At 40.5% G+C, this 19,917-nt stretch overlaps 1 protein-coding gene across 2 annotated transcripts in view; it reads right to left on the minus strand.

The window, feature by feature from the left end:
- Positions 1-19,917, minus strand: part of PRDM2 (PR/SET domain 2) — a 113,461-nt gene that overhangs the window by 72,144 nt on the left and 21,400 nt on the right. For both annotated transcript variants that reach the window (XM_081086853.1, XM_081086854.1), the window contains 2 exons: positions 9,511-9,628; positions 7,742-7,845 (listed from right to left, as the gene is read on the minus strand). In XM_081086853.1, coding sequence (XP_080942979.1) covers positions 7,742-7,845; positions 9,511-9,628 — 222 coding nt within the window. The remainder of the gene's footprint in view (positions 1-7,741; positions 7,846-9,510; positions 9,629-19,917) is intronic.

The following is a 19,917-nucleotide window of genomic DNA, read 5'->3' on the forward strand; positions in this document are numbered from 1 at the left end:
ACTTTGACTTTCTGTAACATATTTCTGTATTCTTTCAGAATTTTTTCCAATAAGCACACTTGTTTCTGTAATTAGAAGAAAACAAAAATAACCAGAAGTTGTGGAAATATATTATTGGTATAAAAGATAGTCACAATACACTGATGATTAAATAAAGCCATTGACAGAAAGTATGGCTTATATAATACCATTTTGTTTTAGACATATGACTATATGAAGAAAAAAATAATCTGAAACTATGTAAGTATAAATGTTAATAAATTATGGTTTTCTCTGAGAAGTAGAGTTGCCGTATTTTTTTTTCTGCTGCTTATCTAAATTTTCTACCTTTTCTCCACTGATTTAGTATAACTCTTAAGCAAACAAAGGAAGTGGGTGGGGAGAGCAAGTTAGTCTTTTGAATGAAAACCTAAGTTTGAATGAAGGCTGCCAAGGTCTGCTCAATGCTAAGCTAAAATATTCCTCTTCCTACTCCTCCCAACATCTTCACACATACACATTTAAAAACAATAATGTAGCTTTCTCATTTTTCTTGAGAGTCAACCTTATAAGAACTGCAATAAAAAATGTGTTTATATACAATCCTATTTCGGTCAAACTTTGTTTTTCAAACAATTACTTTCAGTAGCGGGCACACAGAACCTAATCACTAAAATGGGACAGAATTTTTAAAATGTAAACTACACATTACTGGACTGCACAAGGGCCATAACACCTTCTAGGATAGTGGAAAGAAAGCAGAGAACCAACTACCATCCCTTCTCAAAGACAATGCCAAGGCAGGTGAAACTTCCACCCTAGCTCAAACTCAACAAATAATATGTAGCAAGTCTATTTCCACATTTTTATGACAAATTCAAAATTTAGTACACACTCCAATTTGTAACATTTTATGTTACAAATAAAAAAATCTTATTCAATTAATGCAAAGTACCATAAACTGGCTAGGAGGTCCTTACCTACTCTCAATTAGCAATAACCACCCCAGGAGTTAACACAGGGCAATTATGACACCTCTTCATACCTATGGTCTCCTGCTGAGATAAACCTTTTATTCACTAAAACCAGCCCCCGCCCCCCCTCCCCTCCCACGTTAGAGTCTACAGATTCCCCACCCACTATGGCTCTAACACATTAGAGATGGAGATGGGCCTTCTCCTGGCGTCCCAGCTCCATTCCAGTGGCTCTAGTTTGTCATACTGTCTAAGGCTCCTTTTCATCTTTATTTCTCTGGGGATCTAGCCTGTGAATCCAACACTATGATCTACACACCACTTCCCCCTTTCCCTATCTGTTCCTGGAAGACAGACAATACCTAATTATATTTCCATTTGTTAAACTGTCAAAAGGACTCAAGGGGAGACAGGATGTCTACTTCTCCCCTAGCCCAACTTGCATAGCATTTCCCACCAATGCGTTTGCATGAGTAAATAACTCAGAGAGCTTTCAAGTCATTTCCAGGATCCACCCTCCACTCCAGTTTGTTTCAAAATACTGTGCATACCTTCTGACATTAGAAGAGAAAGAAATTCTAAGCAAAAATGAATATTGATAATTTTTTAAAAAGTATTCAACTACAAAAAAATGTTTTTATACTCTATATGATAATTCAAGTGTTCATCTTTGATATTCAGCTTTCACTAATATTTATTGAACCAGCAACATCTATATCAAGTAATTTCCTATACACCATCTAATTTGTAGCCAAACAATTCCATGAGGAGCTTGTTATCCTCATTTAAAAGTGGCAATAAAGAAAAAAAATTTCTTTAAAAAATGACATGTCTCATTATAGATATAATTTCTCTTTCAATTTTAGTTGAAATACAATTATACTGCTTCCCTCCATCCTCCTGACTCAAAATTTGTGACCTGAATGAATAATGCAAACAGAAACAGTGAAGTATCAGCTTTCATTTATAACAATATGAGAAAACATTGTTTAAAAGATTAATATTGGGTTTTAAAAAGCTAGGAAGAAATATGCACTCATGATATTTACATAAATTAGCATAATCCTTCTAGAGGTCTGTTAAAGAAAATTTATCAAAGATTGCCCTACCAGGTTTTGCTCAGTGTATAGAGCGTCGGCCTGCGGACTGAAGGGTCCCAGGTTCAATTCCCAGTCAGGGCACATGCCCAGGTTGCAGGCTCAATCCCCAGTAGGGGGAGTACAGGAGGCAGCTGATCAATGATTCTCTCTCATCATTGATGTTTCTATCTCTCTCTCCCTCTCCCTTCCTCTCTGAAATCAATAAGAACAAAATTAAAAAATTATCAAAGATTAAAATGTACAAAGTAGCTTTTGACTTAACAATTATACTTCTAAGAATTTATCTTAAGAAGATAACCAGACAAATCAGCAAATACTTATACAGAGTGAGTTCCATGTTTAAAGAATTGTTAATATCATGAAAAAAATTAAAACTATTTAAATGTCCAACTAGTTAAACAGTGGAAGATATAGAATTCTAAGCAGCATAAGAAATAATGATGTCGCTCTGTCAGTGTGGCTCAGTGGCTGAGCATCGGACCAAAGGTCACCTGATTTGATTCGAGCCCCAGTTGTGGGCTCGATCCCTAGTAGAGGGAGTGCAGGAGGCAGCTATTGATGATGTTTCTCTCATCAATGTTCCTATCTCTCTCCCTTCTTCTCTCTCTCTCTCTCTAAAAAAAATCAATAAAAACACTTTTAAAAAGGAAAGAAACAATGATATAAATAATATTTGACAGATATATCCATAACATATTGAAAGAAAAAGGCACATTACAAAACTACATATACTGTCTGATGTCAATTGAATGAAGCATCTGTTTCTATACTCGTGTATGTGAGAGACAGAAAAAAAACAAAAGGCAGAGAAATTGTTAAAAGAATGTCTACCAACATGTTCACAGATGACTTTTACTTTCCTGTCTATAGTTTTCTATATTATTTATGTGATTTTGCACTGAGTGTGTGTACAACCTTCATAAGTTAAAACAAAACAAAACATTAGAGTGAACACCAAGAATGGACCATACTGTAAAACATGGACTTGAAGTGATAATGATGTGTCAATGCAGGTTCATCGATTGTAACAAATGTACCACTCGGGTACAGGATGTTGACAGTGGGGGAGGCTGTGTACAGGGGCAGGGCACAGCCGCAGGGCGGGGAGTTTATAAAGAAACTGTACTTTCTGCCCAATTTTGCTGTGAACCTAAAAGTGCTCTAAAAGTCTATTTTTAAAAAAAAGACATTAAAGCAATTCAAAAGTTGTGTTCATCAGAAGCAATTTGAGCCCCATGGAAGTGAATTGAAAGGTTTTCATCAGAAGCTGCTTTAGAATCCTGCAGACTGCTCAGTGGGTGTGGGGTGGTCAGGGGAAGCATTCATTACATGTAGGCCAGCATTTCACCTGGCTAGCAGTTCCCCTCCAGAAACTGATCAAAGAATGTTCTCCTCTTTGGAGAACCTGTTTTGTGCATTCACCCTGAGGATACGCTACTGTTTTTCTCCTGTTATGTCTGATTTAATAGAATGTTTCCAGTGAAAGCTTAGAGGACTTAAGACTGTGATAGATAACCAGGGGCTCAAGAAAAGCAATTTAACACTGTCTTTGATTAGCTTTAAAATGGAGTTCTAGTGGGGGCAAAAGACCAGGCTGCTAAAAGATAAGCTGTTCGTAAGGGGCTTTAACTGAAGAACAAATGCCAAGATGAGACTTTAATGATAAGCAATTTGTTACATTAATAAGAGGCGCACTGATGCAAGTCAGTGGATAACACGAAGGTTGGAATAAATTAATGGAAATTCTAAATTTTACCTGGGTTCTTATTTTCTTCTTTATATGAAACTAGTGGCCCAATGCACAAATTCACACACATTGAAAGGAAATTAATTATTAGAAATATTTTAATATCGCTATTTGCCCTTTCTCTATAATAGAAGTGCCAACCAAATTCACAATCAACAATGACAGATGGAAACACACGCATGCGATTGGCGCCAGCAAGACCTTTATATGTATCGTGCAGGCGTGAGTCAACTTAGCCTTTTATAGATATAGAATAAACTTGCTTAATTAGACCTGCTTTCTGATTTAGCTAAACTTTTTCCAGCCCAGTGAAGCACCTCAACTTCTCTTTCAGGTAATTGTCAGCAACACAGCAGTAAATACCAACATGAAGCAGATTATTATTGTAGATCAGGATAGAGAAAAAAAGGGTAAAATACTTAACTGTAGCAGTGTTTGACTATATTCTGTGCAATGAGAAAACCTGAAGTCATTTTCAAGGTCGACCATTTCTTACTTCTTTTCAGTTGGGTCAAGTTTCTAAGCTTTCTAAATCTCTGTTTTCCAGCTAATGAAAAAAAAAAATAGGATTCCACCAAGTGTCCTATCTACCTACTCCAGGACTTCTGTGAGGATCAAATGAGATGAGGCATGGGAAAACGCTTCACAGACATTTGCTTAAAGTGTAAAATGTTTCCACCTGGGTATAAAGCAAGTCAGGTTCCTGGGCTGAAGAAACTGCAAGGAGGCTAGTTGTGGCTAGGAGAGGAAGCCAGGCATTGCTACGTGATGTCATTACCCAGACCGTTGGACACTTAGCATATTAGCCTTTTATATCTATACTAGAGGCCTGGTGCATGAAATTCGTGCACAGGCATGGTCACTAGGCCTGGCTGGTGATCGAAGTGTGAGTGTCTGGCATGGAAGGGCAGGTCCCAGCTGACCTCTGAGCCCTGGGCAGCACCTGGGACCCCAGGACCCCACGCACCTCCTCCGCCAGAGTCATGGTGCCGAGTCCCCACATGGAGATGTGGTGAGTGCAGTCAGACACCACGGGCCGGGGCACAGTGTGGGCCTCTGGCCACCCAGCGGTGCCGCACGGAAGCCAGGACGCCAGTGCACTCTCTCCCGGCCAGCCTCGCAGACCGGCTCCTGTGCGAACCCACAGGGAGCCCGACTGGCCTCTGTGGTGCCAGCAGCGAGGCCGCGCAGGTGCGGGGCAGGCTCCTTGAGAGCGCCTGGCACCTGAACATGGGGGCTTCCCCAGTGCGGGAGCCCTGGTGTCCTGGGGGATGGTAGCAGGGGGAGTTAGAGCGAGCTCAGCAGACACCCCACATTCTCACCGCACCTCCGTCCCCGTCACCCCCGCCCCCAGATAGCCAGTGAGAGGTCGCAGCGCGTCGCCAACACCCACCATGTTCCGCGCCACCCCCTGGTGGTCAGCACATGTCATAGTGAGCAGTTTAACTCCCAGTTGAGGGGACAGTTTGCATATTAGCCTTTTATAAAAGGCTAATATGCAAACTGTCCCCTTGAGAGTTTGACCAGGAGTTTGATCGCTCGTTATAATGTGCGATGACCACCAGGGGGCAGCGTGGAAGGAAGGAAGGCCCCGGCTGGCAGCCAGAAAGCTCCAATTGGCCCTGATCGCCGGCCAGGTTTAGGGACCCTACTCGTGCATGAATTTTATGCACCGGGCCTATAGTATGTAGATAATTTATGCTCCCTGTACTTTGCCAAATGCTACTTCTTCATATATATGTCATATATATCTACTTTTAATAGAGCAAAGGCTTAAGGGTTTCTGTATGGAATATATACCCTGTTGTTGGAACTATGTAAATGATATCCAGATTTTTAAATTTAATTCATTGGGGTGATATCGATTAATAAAAATTATATAGGTTTCAGGTGTACAATTCTATAATACATCATCTGTACATTGTATTGTGTGTTCACCACTCTAAGTCAAGTCTCCTTCCATCAACATTTATCTTACTAACTTCCTTTCCCTCTGGTAATCACCATACTGTTGTCTGTGTCTAGAGATTTGTTTTGTTTGTTTGTTTAATCCCTTCACCTTTTCCACCCAGCCCTGAAACCCCTACTCCAGATTGTTGTTGTTTTTTAACTGGAGGAAGGAAAAGCCAGCCCTGACAAAAACTAAATCTTTATACCTGACCCACAAGAACTGGCAATGTCATAAGGGTTCACAAACTGTGGTAGTACGTAAGCAGAAGTATCTTAAGCTAACAAGAGAATATTAATAGTAGAAATTGAATCCCTATTATGCCATGGCTCCAAATCACAATTTTCACCAAGCTACTATGAATTCATACTATGCAGAAATTTCAATATAAATGAAGCTTAATGGAGAAAAGGCACCATTAATAATTTATACAATATGCCCAACAATATCAAACTGCTATGTTGGGTAAAACAGGTACCATAAACTTGGGTTTAATATCAGTGGCATTTGTACAAGCTTAGCATTCTATACCCAGAAGTAAAGCACACATTTCCTGGGTCCCTGACATTATCCTCACTCAGGTGAGCACTAACCCGGAAGAGCATATTTGTTAGTTTCCCTTGGGAAACTTGTAAAATTAAAAATGCGGTTTGGAGCATAATTTTGTAGTCAAGTTACCTGTGACCACTTAGGGTAATAGCATATTTTGACTGGGCAGTTTTTCTACAAATATAGCACTCTCTTACCTCAAAAGTGGTGAAATAGCAAATGTAATTATCCTCAAGGTTAAGTCCTCATTCCTAAAGCCCCTTGGGTTAACTGCCATTAGATTTATTATAAGGGATTCACAACAAAGAACTCAAAATTATTGGGAGAAGTCATCGGAATTTCAAGTTAAGAAACACTGCTTGTAACATTGAGAAGAACCGCAATATACTTCAAACGTACAAACGCCACAGAACTTCTTGATGTAAAGTATCCAGACACTTCCCATGCATATTTTATTTTTAGGCTTGTGCATGTTTACATGTGAAACAGATGTGACTCAATTTAAGACAATCTGGTTGGAATGCTTTTCCTCACAACCAAAAAACTCCACTTACTTTCAAAAGGAGTCACACCACTCAGTTCCTGTAAGAACATGAGGAGTTTCCAGAGGGTACCTCATCTGAACTAAATTCCACACAACTGGTGAATTCGCATGCAACTCTCCAAGAAACAATTAACAACATATTTTGTCTTCACAGCTAGCTACCTTAATGAGATATTTTCTATTCTCTTCATTTTAAAATTGAGGGTTTTAGCCAGAGTCACAAAGCTAACAGTAGGATATGAACCAATGAAACCTTTTTAATTGCCTCACTGTTGTAGATGTGGATTCTAGTTCTGCATCGACACCATTCTCAACATCTGGGCCCCACAAGAAGGAGGAGCTCACCTCTGCTCTGAACTGCTTCACCTCTGTAAGGAGGGTGCTAATGTTCTGCTCTTCCAAGATTGTTGGGAGAACATGAAATAAACCGAATAAAAGGCTTTTGAAAAGTTCAAAGCACAATATAAATGTGCCATGTGCTAAATATATTCAACTCTGAACATTCCAGCAACACAGATGACTTTCTAAAATACAGAGGACCCGAACAGTGTTTTATTTGCGGCCACCTTGGGGTATCTTTTATGGTGTCTATCTGGAAGCCTGTAAAGTGATAGACGAAAGTCTTGGCTGCAGAGCAAAAGCCCTGAACAGGGGATATAAAGAGTGGATTTGACAAGTATTGTTGAGGATGGCCAACCAGTCTCAAAATACAAATGTAAACAGCAGTCTGCATCCATGGAAACTCATTTTGTACTTAATAAAAATATTCTTGATTTTTAAAGAACACATTAAAATGGTGGTTTTAATTTCTGAATGTCAGATCCTAAGAGAATAGATTTTGTTTAAATGTATAGAACTCTGATAGACAAAAAAAAAAACAAACACAAAATTCTTCCTTACCTCCCACATGTACACATTATTCTTAACCTGAGATCTTTTTTTCTTATCACCAACAAATGGTCCAAACTTTTTGCCTTTTAAAATTGGTTTAGTGGCCCAGACACCTAGAAAAGAAAACCAGTATTTTTATAATGTATGTGGTTACTTTAAAGACTGAAGCACTAGTGTGCTCTCTCTTTCTCTCTAGAGCATACCTGTGCCTTCCCCCTTCTTTTCCTTAGGCCCGTATCTTTCGCTTTCTTTCTCTTAAGTTCCAAGGGCCCTTCTTTTGCTTCTGTAACTTGTTTCCTGAGTCCACGCAGCCCAGCTGGCTCACTTCTTCTGCCTCTGTGACTTTTTTTTCTAAAAGGCTAAATAAACGTCTTGTACTCAAGTTCTTGGCTCTGAATTCTGTCTTTGCCAAACTCAAGAACCAAGGTCTAACAGTGTCGCTATCATCTGGAGCTGTGACTCAGATTGTCTTACCACCCTTCTTGGTGTGGAAAGAAAAAAAAATAGATTGAAGCACTAAAATCAATTCAGTTTCACAAAATAGTTAAAAGGCTACAGCCTAAAGGCAAGATGTTAAATCAACTAAGATCAGGTGAAAGCAAATTAAGTTAAGTCTTCAACAGTGATCTTTATTTTTCTTCTTTATATTCTATATTTTCCAAATAGCCTCTAAAAAACCTATTTTGTTTTATAATAAAAAAGAATGTTTTATATATTTGCTTGTTTTTAATTTTTACATGTAAAATTAGCTGGACAGTACAATCACGAATACTTGGAGAATAGCACAATTAAAGAGAAAAATACTGGAATATATCAAACTACAAATAATTTTTAAACTCTTCTTTCTATTTTTCTACAGATTTCAATGATCTCCAATGAACATGAGTTGCTTTTATAAAGGGTTAGAAATATACGTTTTTTAATAAATATTTTTAAAGTTTGTTTGTTCAAAATGAAAAATCCTCTCCTCACTGTTTCCTAAAATCCTCGCTACGGGGACAACTCACTTTGCGGAGTTTCAAACAGCCAAGAAGTATGCTGTTCTGTGGTGTTCCTAAGGTGGTTCTATTTCCTCTGAACTGGCCATAAGGCAAACAGACAGATGAAGCAGCAGCGGCTAAAATGGCAGGAGGCCACCCGGAGTCAAGGGAACCGGTGCCCAGCAGTGGCTCTCGCTGACAACAGGTTCCCTCATCTTCTGGCCTCAGTTTCCTCACATACAGGATGGTGGCAACTCAGCCAGTCCTGTTCAGCTAGGATGTACGAATCCCACTTTTCTGTAAGTCTACTATGAATCCTGTTTGATAACAGCTAATAATAAATTAGTGGAGCTATAAAATCGAACACTTTCATGTGAATGATACAATTTAAATGCTCAAGTTACTGAATAGATTCCAATGAGGATTAAAAAAGCATTTATTAAAAATTTATTCACACATATATATACATAAATTATAATATCAAAAGCACATCTTTAAAAAAAAAAACCACAGGATATAAACATGATATATTCCAAGACTGTACTTTGACTAAATTTTTATCGTTTACTTCCTTTGCCTTAAGACCAAAGATTAAAACATAAAAATAAGATCAAACACACAAGATCTATGTCCACCCTGGATTCGTGACTGGAAACTGCATAAACACCACCTAATCTTCTAAGTCAGAGTATAAATCTGCTGCTTTTATGGGGAGCTCCCTACCGTAAATGCCCCAAGGGAAGTCTGCCTGCAGCCTGCAATCCCTTTCCCTGCTCCTTCTCGGACCCTAGTACTCACCAATCCGAGCCTTGTCAACAGCAGATGGGAAAAGCCTCACTTCCTCAGGAAGTCCTCGGAGCACATGTTCGGGTACCTCGGCCAGGGTCTCAGCGGTTGCCACAGGCTCAATAGTGTTCTGCAAGTCAAGAAACAGAAGGATCATAGCAAAACGAAGAAATCCCAGTTAGCATTTTGTTTTTTTCTGGTCCAATAAGCAAATATGCAAACATGTAACTGAAAGCTAAATCTGGCAAGCCAAGCCCAAGCCCAAGCCCATGATGTCAAGCATTTCAGAGTTGCTTTGATGTCTGTTTGTGAGTCTCCAAAGGAAACCACTGACCTTCAAGCATGTCTGTGTTAATCTGTTTTGTTCCAGCCACCCACAGCCATTTTCAAAATATGTAATCTCTGGTACCATACTGCTTTAAACTCTCAGAGAATCTGGCAGCTTAAGCTTACACTTACTCTTAAATCAAAGGCTACCATCAGCATTTTAGAACATTTAAAAACTCACAATCAACACTCCTTATTAAGTGAATGCCTTCAGCACATACTGTAAAGGCCACAATGGCCAGCTGGACCCCACCTGATCCATGCTTTAATCTCCACCACCAATACCCCTGGCAGGGCCTTGACTATTCCAACCAAGAACACTATAACTTATTCTGGACCTTCATGGGAAGTACAACTTTCCAGGAAACAGTAATTCACCACTATCTACCAAGTCATTAAATAGCAAAGTCACCACAATATCACACAGTCTCTAAGAAAGACATTTTTATACTAACCAAAGTATATGTTCAAATTCACTGTAATCTTAAGAAATAAGATTACTATTAAATAAGTATAAAAAGGGATGGAAAGGGGAGATTTAAGTCAACTGGTAAAACATGACTGTTATTTTACAAATAACTTTCAAGTCAAAGGGAAACCAAGCATCTGTTAACTGGTACCACATATACCCTAAAGAACTCATGTGTGTATCATGACACCTAAGAATGCTGGGTTTTGTAGTCCAAGTGTTCTTTATTTCACTGCAAAAGGAAACATTCCCCAAGAACTTTCAAAGAAACCAACGTGGGCAAAAAGCAAACTCTAAGGAAAAAAGATTAATTTTCCCACAACAATCAAGCTCTTGTAGTTTTTGAGAAAGTTTTGTGCCAAGAAAAGAATATCATCCAAATATGAGTACTCCCTGAATTTCAACTGTTTAAAAAACTACCAATAGGCTGCTTCAAGAGAAAGAAATCCCCCAGCAATGAGCAAGTCATAATGAAGGTCTCTCGGGCCTGCTTTGAGCTGAATGCACAAAAGCAGACAGTGAAGACCTGGGTTGCTGCCTTGGATGGAGCAGTCAGCAGTGCACACGCCTCAGAAGCTTTGGCCCCAACATCATCACACCCAAGTTAAGTGCCTTCCAAACTATGGGAATACCAAATGTGCTCCAGAAAATGACCCTGTGGGATTTTTAATTAGCTAAAGTATAAAAATTTCTCACTTCTAAATATAGTGCCCGTTTTTAAAACTGTAATCTATAAACTAGAATTATGGAAACGTGAATAAATTTTTTTCAAAGCGGAGAAAGGTGTAAAATTGGTAGTTGGTACCCTAGGCTATAAAATAATTTTTTTTTATTAAAAATATTTTATTGATTTTATACAGAGAGGAAGGGAGAGAGATAGTTAGAAACATCGATGAGAGAGAGAAACATCGATCAGCTGCCTCCTGCACATCTCCTACTGGGGTTGTGCCCACAACCAAGGTACATGCCCTTGACCGGAATCGAACCTGGGACCTTTCAGTCTGCAGGCTGACGCTCTATCCACTGAGCCAAACCGGTTTCGGCTAAAATAATTTTTTAACACTGATAAGTTAAGCAATATTAACAAGTACAAGCCCGAGTTATGAGTCCTATCACTTCCAGTAAGAGAAAGTTTTTCCCCTTTTTCAGATGGACTCCTAAGCAAAGATTTTAAAGAATTTGACATCATTTAAACCCCCAGGAGCTTTGAAAAGATAGTCAGCTAAGCTAAACTGATACTTCCAGGCACTATATCACAGTATTATTAACAACAACTTCCTATGTCCTCAGAAGCTCCCCGGGGACTGCCTGTAGGGCACTGTGCTAACCATTTACATGCATGACAGAGTTTACTCCAAACAGAACAGGAGGCAGGGACTGTCAGTGCCTCCTCCAGACAACACACACAAACATACATGAAGAGGCCCAGGGAAACTAAGCTGCTCAGGGCCATAGTTTGAACCCTGTCTGTCTGACCCCAGAGCCCAGGCTCATAACCACTGTGGGGTTTCCAGTTAAGATTCTGCTAGATTAGGTTTGCGTCTCTAATGCAAAACATGATGGCTACAGTTGATAACACTGTTACTGAATGACATTTGCAAAGAGAATAGAACTTAAATGTTCACAAACACACACAAAAGGATCAATATGACACGAGGGGTGATGGATATCTTAACTAATTGGAAGGTGGGAATGCTTTCAAAACATGTATGTATATCAATTCACTACAATGTATAATTGAAATACCTTACAGATTTGTCAATTACATCTTAATGAAACTGAAAGAAAAAAAAGATTCTGCTGGAATATAACCTAAGAACATCTACCCTAAAACCTCCAAACGTCCACGGAAAGGTCAGCAGAAGACGGTCCTAAGACAGAATGGTCATTCCCACAGGAAATGTGTAACATCAGTGTAAGTTGGAGACCAGGTATATTAAAATTTGTGAAACACGGTGAATATAAAGGACCTAAGGAGAGCTGCCAGAGGGGAAAGAAATAAGGAAAACTCCTACCCTTTTCCTTACCTGCTTTCAGCCAGTCCATTATTTATAATTTGGGCTCATTTACCTAGTTGGGAAAAGCTATTTCTCTGTTTATTTTAGAGCCTTTACACTAGAACAGAACTCAACTTCCATCTCTACGCAGCCATCCAGCCCTGGCAGCTCCAAGGCCTTCCTCTAGCCTCTCAGGCTGTCGGAATCTCCACTGCATGGAACATTTTTAGAAAATCAGTGATTGAGAAGCAGAAGGTGGGTTGGCCTGTCCAAGGAGAACCATCCTCTAACCTTCCTTAATTTTCCTGCATAAGACTAATCACAATTTTAAACAATTACTTGTATAATTTCAAGTTTAACGTACCTCCCCATCAGAGTGCAATGAAGACATATGGTGTATACGTTATTGAATGCTGCACCCCAATGCTTAGCAGGAGACATAAAATGTTTGTCACTTATATATACCTGAATGACTAAATGATTCTTGTAAGCTAACTGAAATCTTTTTTAGAAAAAGGAGGGATAGAAATAAAATAGCAGGGTCATCTATCAGGAAGTATTTTCTCCATGTGTGCCTGAATTTCTTGCATCTGAGGTAGGTATTTTTCTGGGTTGATACAAGAACCCTTTTTTGGAATATATGATATGTTCTCAATTTCAAGCAACCAATTTATAAATTAAACCTTTGGAACAAAAAAGCTTTAAAAATCCCTCACACGCTCAATAAAACTGGAATCTCTTTTTTGTATATATCTTGATAGTATCAGATGTAATATATTGTAAACAGGGTCATCCAACTTGGTCCCAGATCGATATTGTCTACAAGAAATTGCAGTATCTAATCAATTAATTTAGTAAAATATTTCTGAGTCCCTCCTATGGCCAGGCAATGTTTCAGGCATCACATCTGCCTTAACAATGTTTCCCTCTAGTAAGGAAGGCAAATAAAATCAGATATATGATGCCTGGCAGATATTGATGCTCTAAAGGAAAACCAAGCACAAGAAAGACAGTAATGGAGAGGGTAGGATGCTACTTTAGACAGAGTGCTCAGGGAAGACCTCTCTACACCTAGGAAGAATCACGCAGCAATATGGGGTGAAATATGCCAGGAAAGAGAACAGCAAGGACCACTGCTGAGTTAGGAAAAAGCTTGGTGTGCTCAGAGAAGAGACAGGCAAAAGACCAATGTGTGCAGAGCAGAGAAGGTGAGGAAGGCAGGAGTAATAATACTTTAGGAGAAATGTATCACCACTTGCTGATCTACACAGAAGGTACCAACCATAGACCAGGCTGCAAGCTCTAGGAAGGAACCCTGGCTGCTGCTCCTCCCAGGACCCCATCCTTGCTATCCCAGAATAAAGGTCCATTTGCATTTTAAGGCTTTTAACACTGATCACTGTGATAAGTATGGAGGAAGTTACAAGGACTTCCAGACTTCTCTATTATGCAATAGGAAACACAAGAGCTCTTTATTTCAATGAACTGATCTGGAATGGTATGTATTAAATGTAACTAACACATTAAATTTAAGTTAATTTAATTAACATACCTAATTCCATAAGTTACTTAGTTATTAACTATTAATTGATCTTGTTAATTTGATGTCTCCAACTTCTTACCTCAATCTCAAATGTAGTTAATATTCACTCCCTTCCCCAATAAATGGCCAAGCGGACCTCCTGCACTCAGTCCACCACTCAATGATTAACAAACACTCCTGGGTGCCTGCCGGCCCTGTGCTGAGCGGTGGAGAAACAATGGTTACTTGGTAAAGCTGATCTGGCCCCCTCCCAACAAAGCTCACTGGCTAGAGGAATTGCTCTTCTCCTGCTTCCCAGCACACAAAACCTCAGAGAGATTTTGACTCTCCAGTTCTTCCAGCTGTGGAGGGAGCATCTGAAAGGCCCCTCTGCTGCTTCCCCCTAACACCTTTCCTCTAGCCCAGGACAACTATCCTCTGCCATGTTGTGGGGTGCAGGAGAACTTAGGGAGCATGACATTTATTCCTTCCTCTGGGCCAAGATCTATGCTAAGCACTGTCTATGCATTACCTCACAACAATAACCAAAGCTAACACTGACCAAGTATGCAGGCCACTCAGACACTACTCCAAGCACTTTCTATGCATTACCTCGTTTGACCTTTACACTACCACTCTGGCTGTAATTTTATGATCCCCCTTTTTACAGATGAAAATTGAAACCTGCCCACAGCCGTAGTTAATGAGTGGCAGAGCTAGGTACAAACCCAGATAGTTGGGCTTCAGGGTCTGAACTTTCAAATACGATGCAGTGGCGTAGCTCTGTCAAGTAACTTCCCTAAACTACAAGATTTTAAAGTAGTGGAGCCAAGATCAAGTCCACAGAGTCAGACTCCAGTGGGGTCTCACACTATAGTCCGGGGATGCCTGGGAAGTCCCTCTCGGGGGTCCACGAGCTAGTTTTTATAATAATACTAAGATGTTATCTGCCTTCTTCACTCTTAGGTATGGAGAGGAAAGTTTGGGGGAAGCTATGACATTCTGCTGGCTAATGGAATGGGATTAATCTTAGGTTTCAAAATGTTCTGATTTATGAATAAGGCCATGTGTTAAGGATTGAGCATTCCAGGGAAAGTCTGAGGAGACAAAGAGCTTGGCATGTTCAGGAAAAGAGGCCACTATGGCCAGGTCAGAGTGACCCAGGGAGCAAGCAGAGGTGGCCACCACCAGAACCTGCAGAGCCCTGAGGGCCAGGGCACAGAGACTGGATGGCATGAGGAGAGTGGTGGGACCCCACCAGAAGGTTTTGGTCAGGGGAATGACCGGATGTCATGAGGTTTTCTATTCCATATTTTACTCCCTGGCCCCTAAAGGCACCAACTTCTGGCTCCTCCTACCTTCACCAAACTAGATCGCTTACTCCTCTGGGGCTTTTGCAATTCAGGCTTTTAGTGGATAATGAACCAAGGCCACTGGTCCTTATGGCCCTCAATTCTTCTGCCAGTCAATATTCTCTACATCCTTCCAGGTCAAGTTCAAATCCCAGATCATCCATGAAGACATTCTAAACAACTCATGATGATTGTCCACTTCTCTGATTTCCTGTATGGTCAGTTTTATGTTGTATAAGTACAGTACTTAAGGCACGGGGAAAATGATTCAATGGGGAGAGATGGCAGTGAGGTAATCAATTAGGAAGTTTCTAAAACAGCCCAAACAAGGGATATATGGGTCTGAACTCAAGCAATGACAGTGATAAGAAGTTATTTTATTTTATTATAAAGTTTTTGTAAATACATTTTTTGTTGATTTCAGAGAGGAAGGGAGAGGGAGAGATAGAAACATCAATGATGAGAGGAGAAACCAAGATGGCGGCATAGGTAAACACCGGATATTGCTGCCTCACACAACCACTTCAAAAATACAACTAAAAGACAAAACAAACATCATCCAGAACCACAGGAAGGCTGGCTGAGTGGAAATTCTACAACTAGAAGGAAAGAGAAAAGCACACTGAGACTCAGAGGAGATGCAGAAGTAAAGTGCAGAGGTACGGAGGCTCGAGCGAAAAGGGCTGGCAAGTGAGGATGGTTGTCTTTTTCAATCAGGAGGGAGACACACGCTCCCACTCTGAACTCCAGTTCCGGGCGAGTCTCTGGGGACCCAGACTCATACGGGGAGAAACTGGACTGTCTGGCATCGGGCGGAACTCGAGGGCAGCTTTCTCTCAGAGGTGCTTACAGTGATTACTGCAGGACACTGAGACCCCGGGCCTCTTAGGGTAGGACTGAGGAGCAGCCATAGCTGTTTGCTCCACCCTGTTGATTCCCTGAGACCCCGCCCCACCCAAGCTGTGCGCAGAGGTTTTTGCATATGAATGGCCTGTCCTCTGCAATCTAAAATTACCTAACAAACTGCAGCTGGGTCAGAGAGAACCAGAACATCCAAAAAAAGGCCCAAGGCCCCACAGCAGCTTGCACTGCTTCACAGCTGGGCCTCATCTGGGCTCCTCTAAACCCCAAACAAAGAAGATGAAGCTGCAGATCTCTCCATAGCTCCTGCTGGGTAGCCTCAGGCAGAGGCTAAATTAGCACCTCCTTAGAGATCCAAGAGTCAGTGTACCCAGTGGTCAGAGTGGGACCATCCAGATTACAACGCCTCAGATCCATAAGGGACACACTCAGGGGGCAGACTCAGTGGGCACCAAAGCCCCATTGAAGCAAGTCTTGCCCCATAAGGGTGTCTCCAGCACAGAAGTTCTCCCACTGCAGACACAGCTGATTCTCACAGCCCATTGGCCTGGAGGTCAATTCCTCCCAGTGATACCTACAACAATCAAAGCTTAACTACAATAAGACTGTGCACAAAGCCCACAAAGGGGTGCACCAAGAGTGTCCACCTCAAGTAATTGGGGAGGCTGAGCCACTGGCCCCTATAGGACACCTAGCACAGAAAGCCACTCTATCAACACAAGGAAGCAGCCAAAATGCAGAGACAAAGAAACAGGTCACAAATGACAGAAATGGAGGAAAGCAAACGACTGGATATAGAGTTCAAAACCACGGTTATAAGGTTTTTCAAGAATTTTCTAGAAACCGCCGATAAATTAGTGAGACCCTCGAGGATACAAAAAAGGTCCAACTAGAAATTAAGCATACACTGACTGAAATAAAGAATAATATACAGAGACCCAACAGCAGACTAGAGGATAGCAAGAAGCAAGTCAAAGATTTGAAATACGAAGAAGCAAAAAACACCCAATTGGAAAAACAAAAAGAAAAAAGAATCCAAAAATATGAAGATAGTGTAAGGAGCCTCTGGGACAACTTCAAGCATTCCAACATCCAAATTATGGGGGTGCCAGAAGATGAGAGAGAGCAAGATATTGAAAATCTATTTGAAGAAATAATGACAGAAAACTTCCCCTACCTGGTGAAAGAAATAGACTTACAAGTCCAGGAAGCGCAGAGAACCCCAAACAAAAGGAATCCAAAGAGGACCACACCAAGACACATCATAATTAAAATGCCAAGAGCAAAAGACAAAGAGAGAATCTTAAAAGCAGCAAGAGAAAAAGTTACCTACCTATAAGTGAGTACCCATAAGATTGTCAGCTGATTTCTCAACAGAACTATGCAGGCCAGAAGGGAGTGGCAAGAAATATTCAAAGTGATGAATGCCAAGAATCTACAACCAAGATTACTTTACCCAGCAAAGCTATCATTCAGAATTGAAGGTCAAATAAAGAGCTTCACAGATAAGAAAAAGCTAAAGGAGTTCATCACCACCAAACCAGTATTATATGAAATGCTGAAAGGTATCCTTTAAGAAGAGGAAGAAGGAGAAAAAGGTAAAGATAAAAATTATGAACAACAAATACATATCTATCAACAAGTGAATCTAAAAATCAAGTGAATAAATAATCTGATGAACAGAATAAACTGGTGAATATAATAGAATCAGGGGCATAAAAAGGGAGTGGACTGACAATTCTCAGGGGGAAGAGGGTGTGGGGGTGTGGGAAGAGACTGGAAAAAAATCGTGCACCTATGGATGAGGACAGTGGGGGGGGGTAAGGGCAGAGGATGGGTTGGGAACCGGGTGGAGGGGAGCTATGGGGGGAAAAAAGAGGAACAACTGTAATAATCTGAACAATGAAGATTTAATTTTAAAAAAAAGAGAGAGAAAGAAACATCAATGATGAGAGAATCATCCATCCACTGCTTCCTGCATGCCCCCTAGTTGGAATCGAGCCTGCAACCCAGGCATGTGCCCTGACCAGGAATCGAACAGTGAGCTCGATAAGAAGGTATTTTATAAAGGAAGAATCAAGACTTAGTTACTGCCTGAAAATAAGAATGATGATACACAGTGTTTCCTACATATATGCCAGGAACTAACCTTAGCGTTTAATGTTTATTAACTTTGCTCTTGACCACAATTGCATGGGGTGGGCAGCACTACTCTTCCTATTTAACAGGTGAGAAAGCAAATACCAAAAAGTCAGTGACTTGCTCAAGGTCATGCAGCTGGATTGGCAGAGCCAGGACTGAAGGTGGAATGTGAGTCACAAGATAACTAAAGTGAGTCAGAGCTAAACAATCCTGACACCTTCTCTACCGAAGCATTTATATCAGAGTAACATAAAATGCAACCCTTCTTGCCACAGTCTTCTATATTACATAGGGAAATACTGTTCAAGTTCCTAAAGTTTTTTTCAAATTTCAAAAATAATTCAATTATCTTCAGAAAGACATTGTACTTGATTTTATTTTATAAATTGCTAATTTATAAATTTAGTAGAATATGTGATTCAAAATGAAATTTAAGTGCCATATTAAACACATTAATTTCCTCAACTATACACTCATTAATTGAGTTTTAAGTCATCATGGATAGAAACCATCTTAGTTGTCTTTTTTAAAAAGAATGAAAAATAAAATTTGCATTTATACTTATAGAAATAAGTAATTATTTATAAAAATGCAATTCAATGTTAATAATATGCTAAAATAGCAAAAGTGGTTTCAATTTTTTACACAATATATATTTTTAGAATTAGAAAAAAGTAGAGGAGCTATCTAAAATTAAAGATAGAAAGCCATCCCAGGGTTTCCCCTAACCTCTAGAAACATGGTATGAAGAGATTTTATCTAGATGGTCAGGTGATGGCCCATGAAATCCTATAAAATAAAACCCTAATATGCAAATCGACTGAACAGCAGAACAACCGGTCGCTATGACGCACACTGACCACTAGATGGCAGATGTTCAATGCTGGAGCTGCCCCCTGGTGGTCAGTGCGCTCCCACAGGGGGAGCACCGTTCAGCCAGAAGCCAGGCTCATGGCTGGCGAGTGCAGCAGCAGTGGCAGGAGCCTCTCCTGCCTCCGTTGCAAGGTGGGCAGTAAGGAGCAAGAGGTCCCGGACTGTCAGAGGGATGTCTGACCAGCTGGCAGACATTTCCTGAGGGATCCCGGGCTGTGAGAGGGTGCAGGCCAGGCTGAAAGACACCTCCTTAGTGCACGAAATTTCGTGCACCAGGCCTCTAGTATTTTCTATAAAAGGAATAAACTTACTGATATACACAACTGGATAAAGCTCAAACATTACGCTGACCAAAAGGAGACAAACACAGACGAGCACGTATGTATGACTCCATTTATGAAAAATTCTAGAACAGGAAAAGCCAACCCACAGGGACAGTGAGTCGATCAGTGGCTGCCTGAGGCAGAGGCTGAGGGGAGAGCCACAGCAAGGAACTTTCTGGGATGATGGACACGTCCTACCTCTTGACAGAGGTGGTAGTTAACATCAGTGTGAAAATTCAGGACCATACACTCCAAATGAGTACATTTTACTGCACATAAATAAGTAAAAAATCCTACACTTTCCTCTTTAAATCATGTTAAAATGAAACTCTAATCTCCTAGAAAATAAAAAAACAAAAATACCAATGTCATAGAAAAACAACTTTTTAATCGAGATTTATTTCAAAACCAATTCAAAACGCTCAGTTTCCCTTCTCCCTGAGTAAGTCTACTCTGGTCTGCCCTTGCAGTGACCACTGAGCAACCCCACAGCTCTGACCACTCACCTCCCCCGCCCTTCTGCTCCTCGGAACCAGCCTGCTCCACTCCCTCT

This window comes from Myotis nattereri, assembly GCF_964212035.1.
Source record: "Myotis nattereri genome assembly, chromosome: 3".
Taxonomy (NCBI): domain Eukaryota; kingdom Metazoa; phylum Chordata; class Mammalia; order Chiroptera; family Vespertilionidae; genus Myotis; species Myotis nattereri.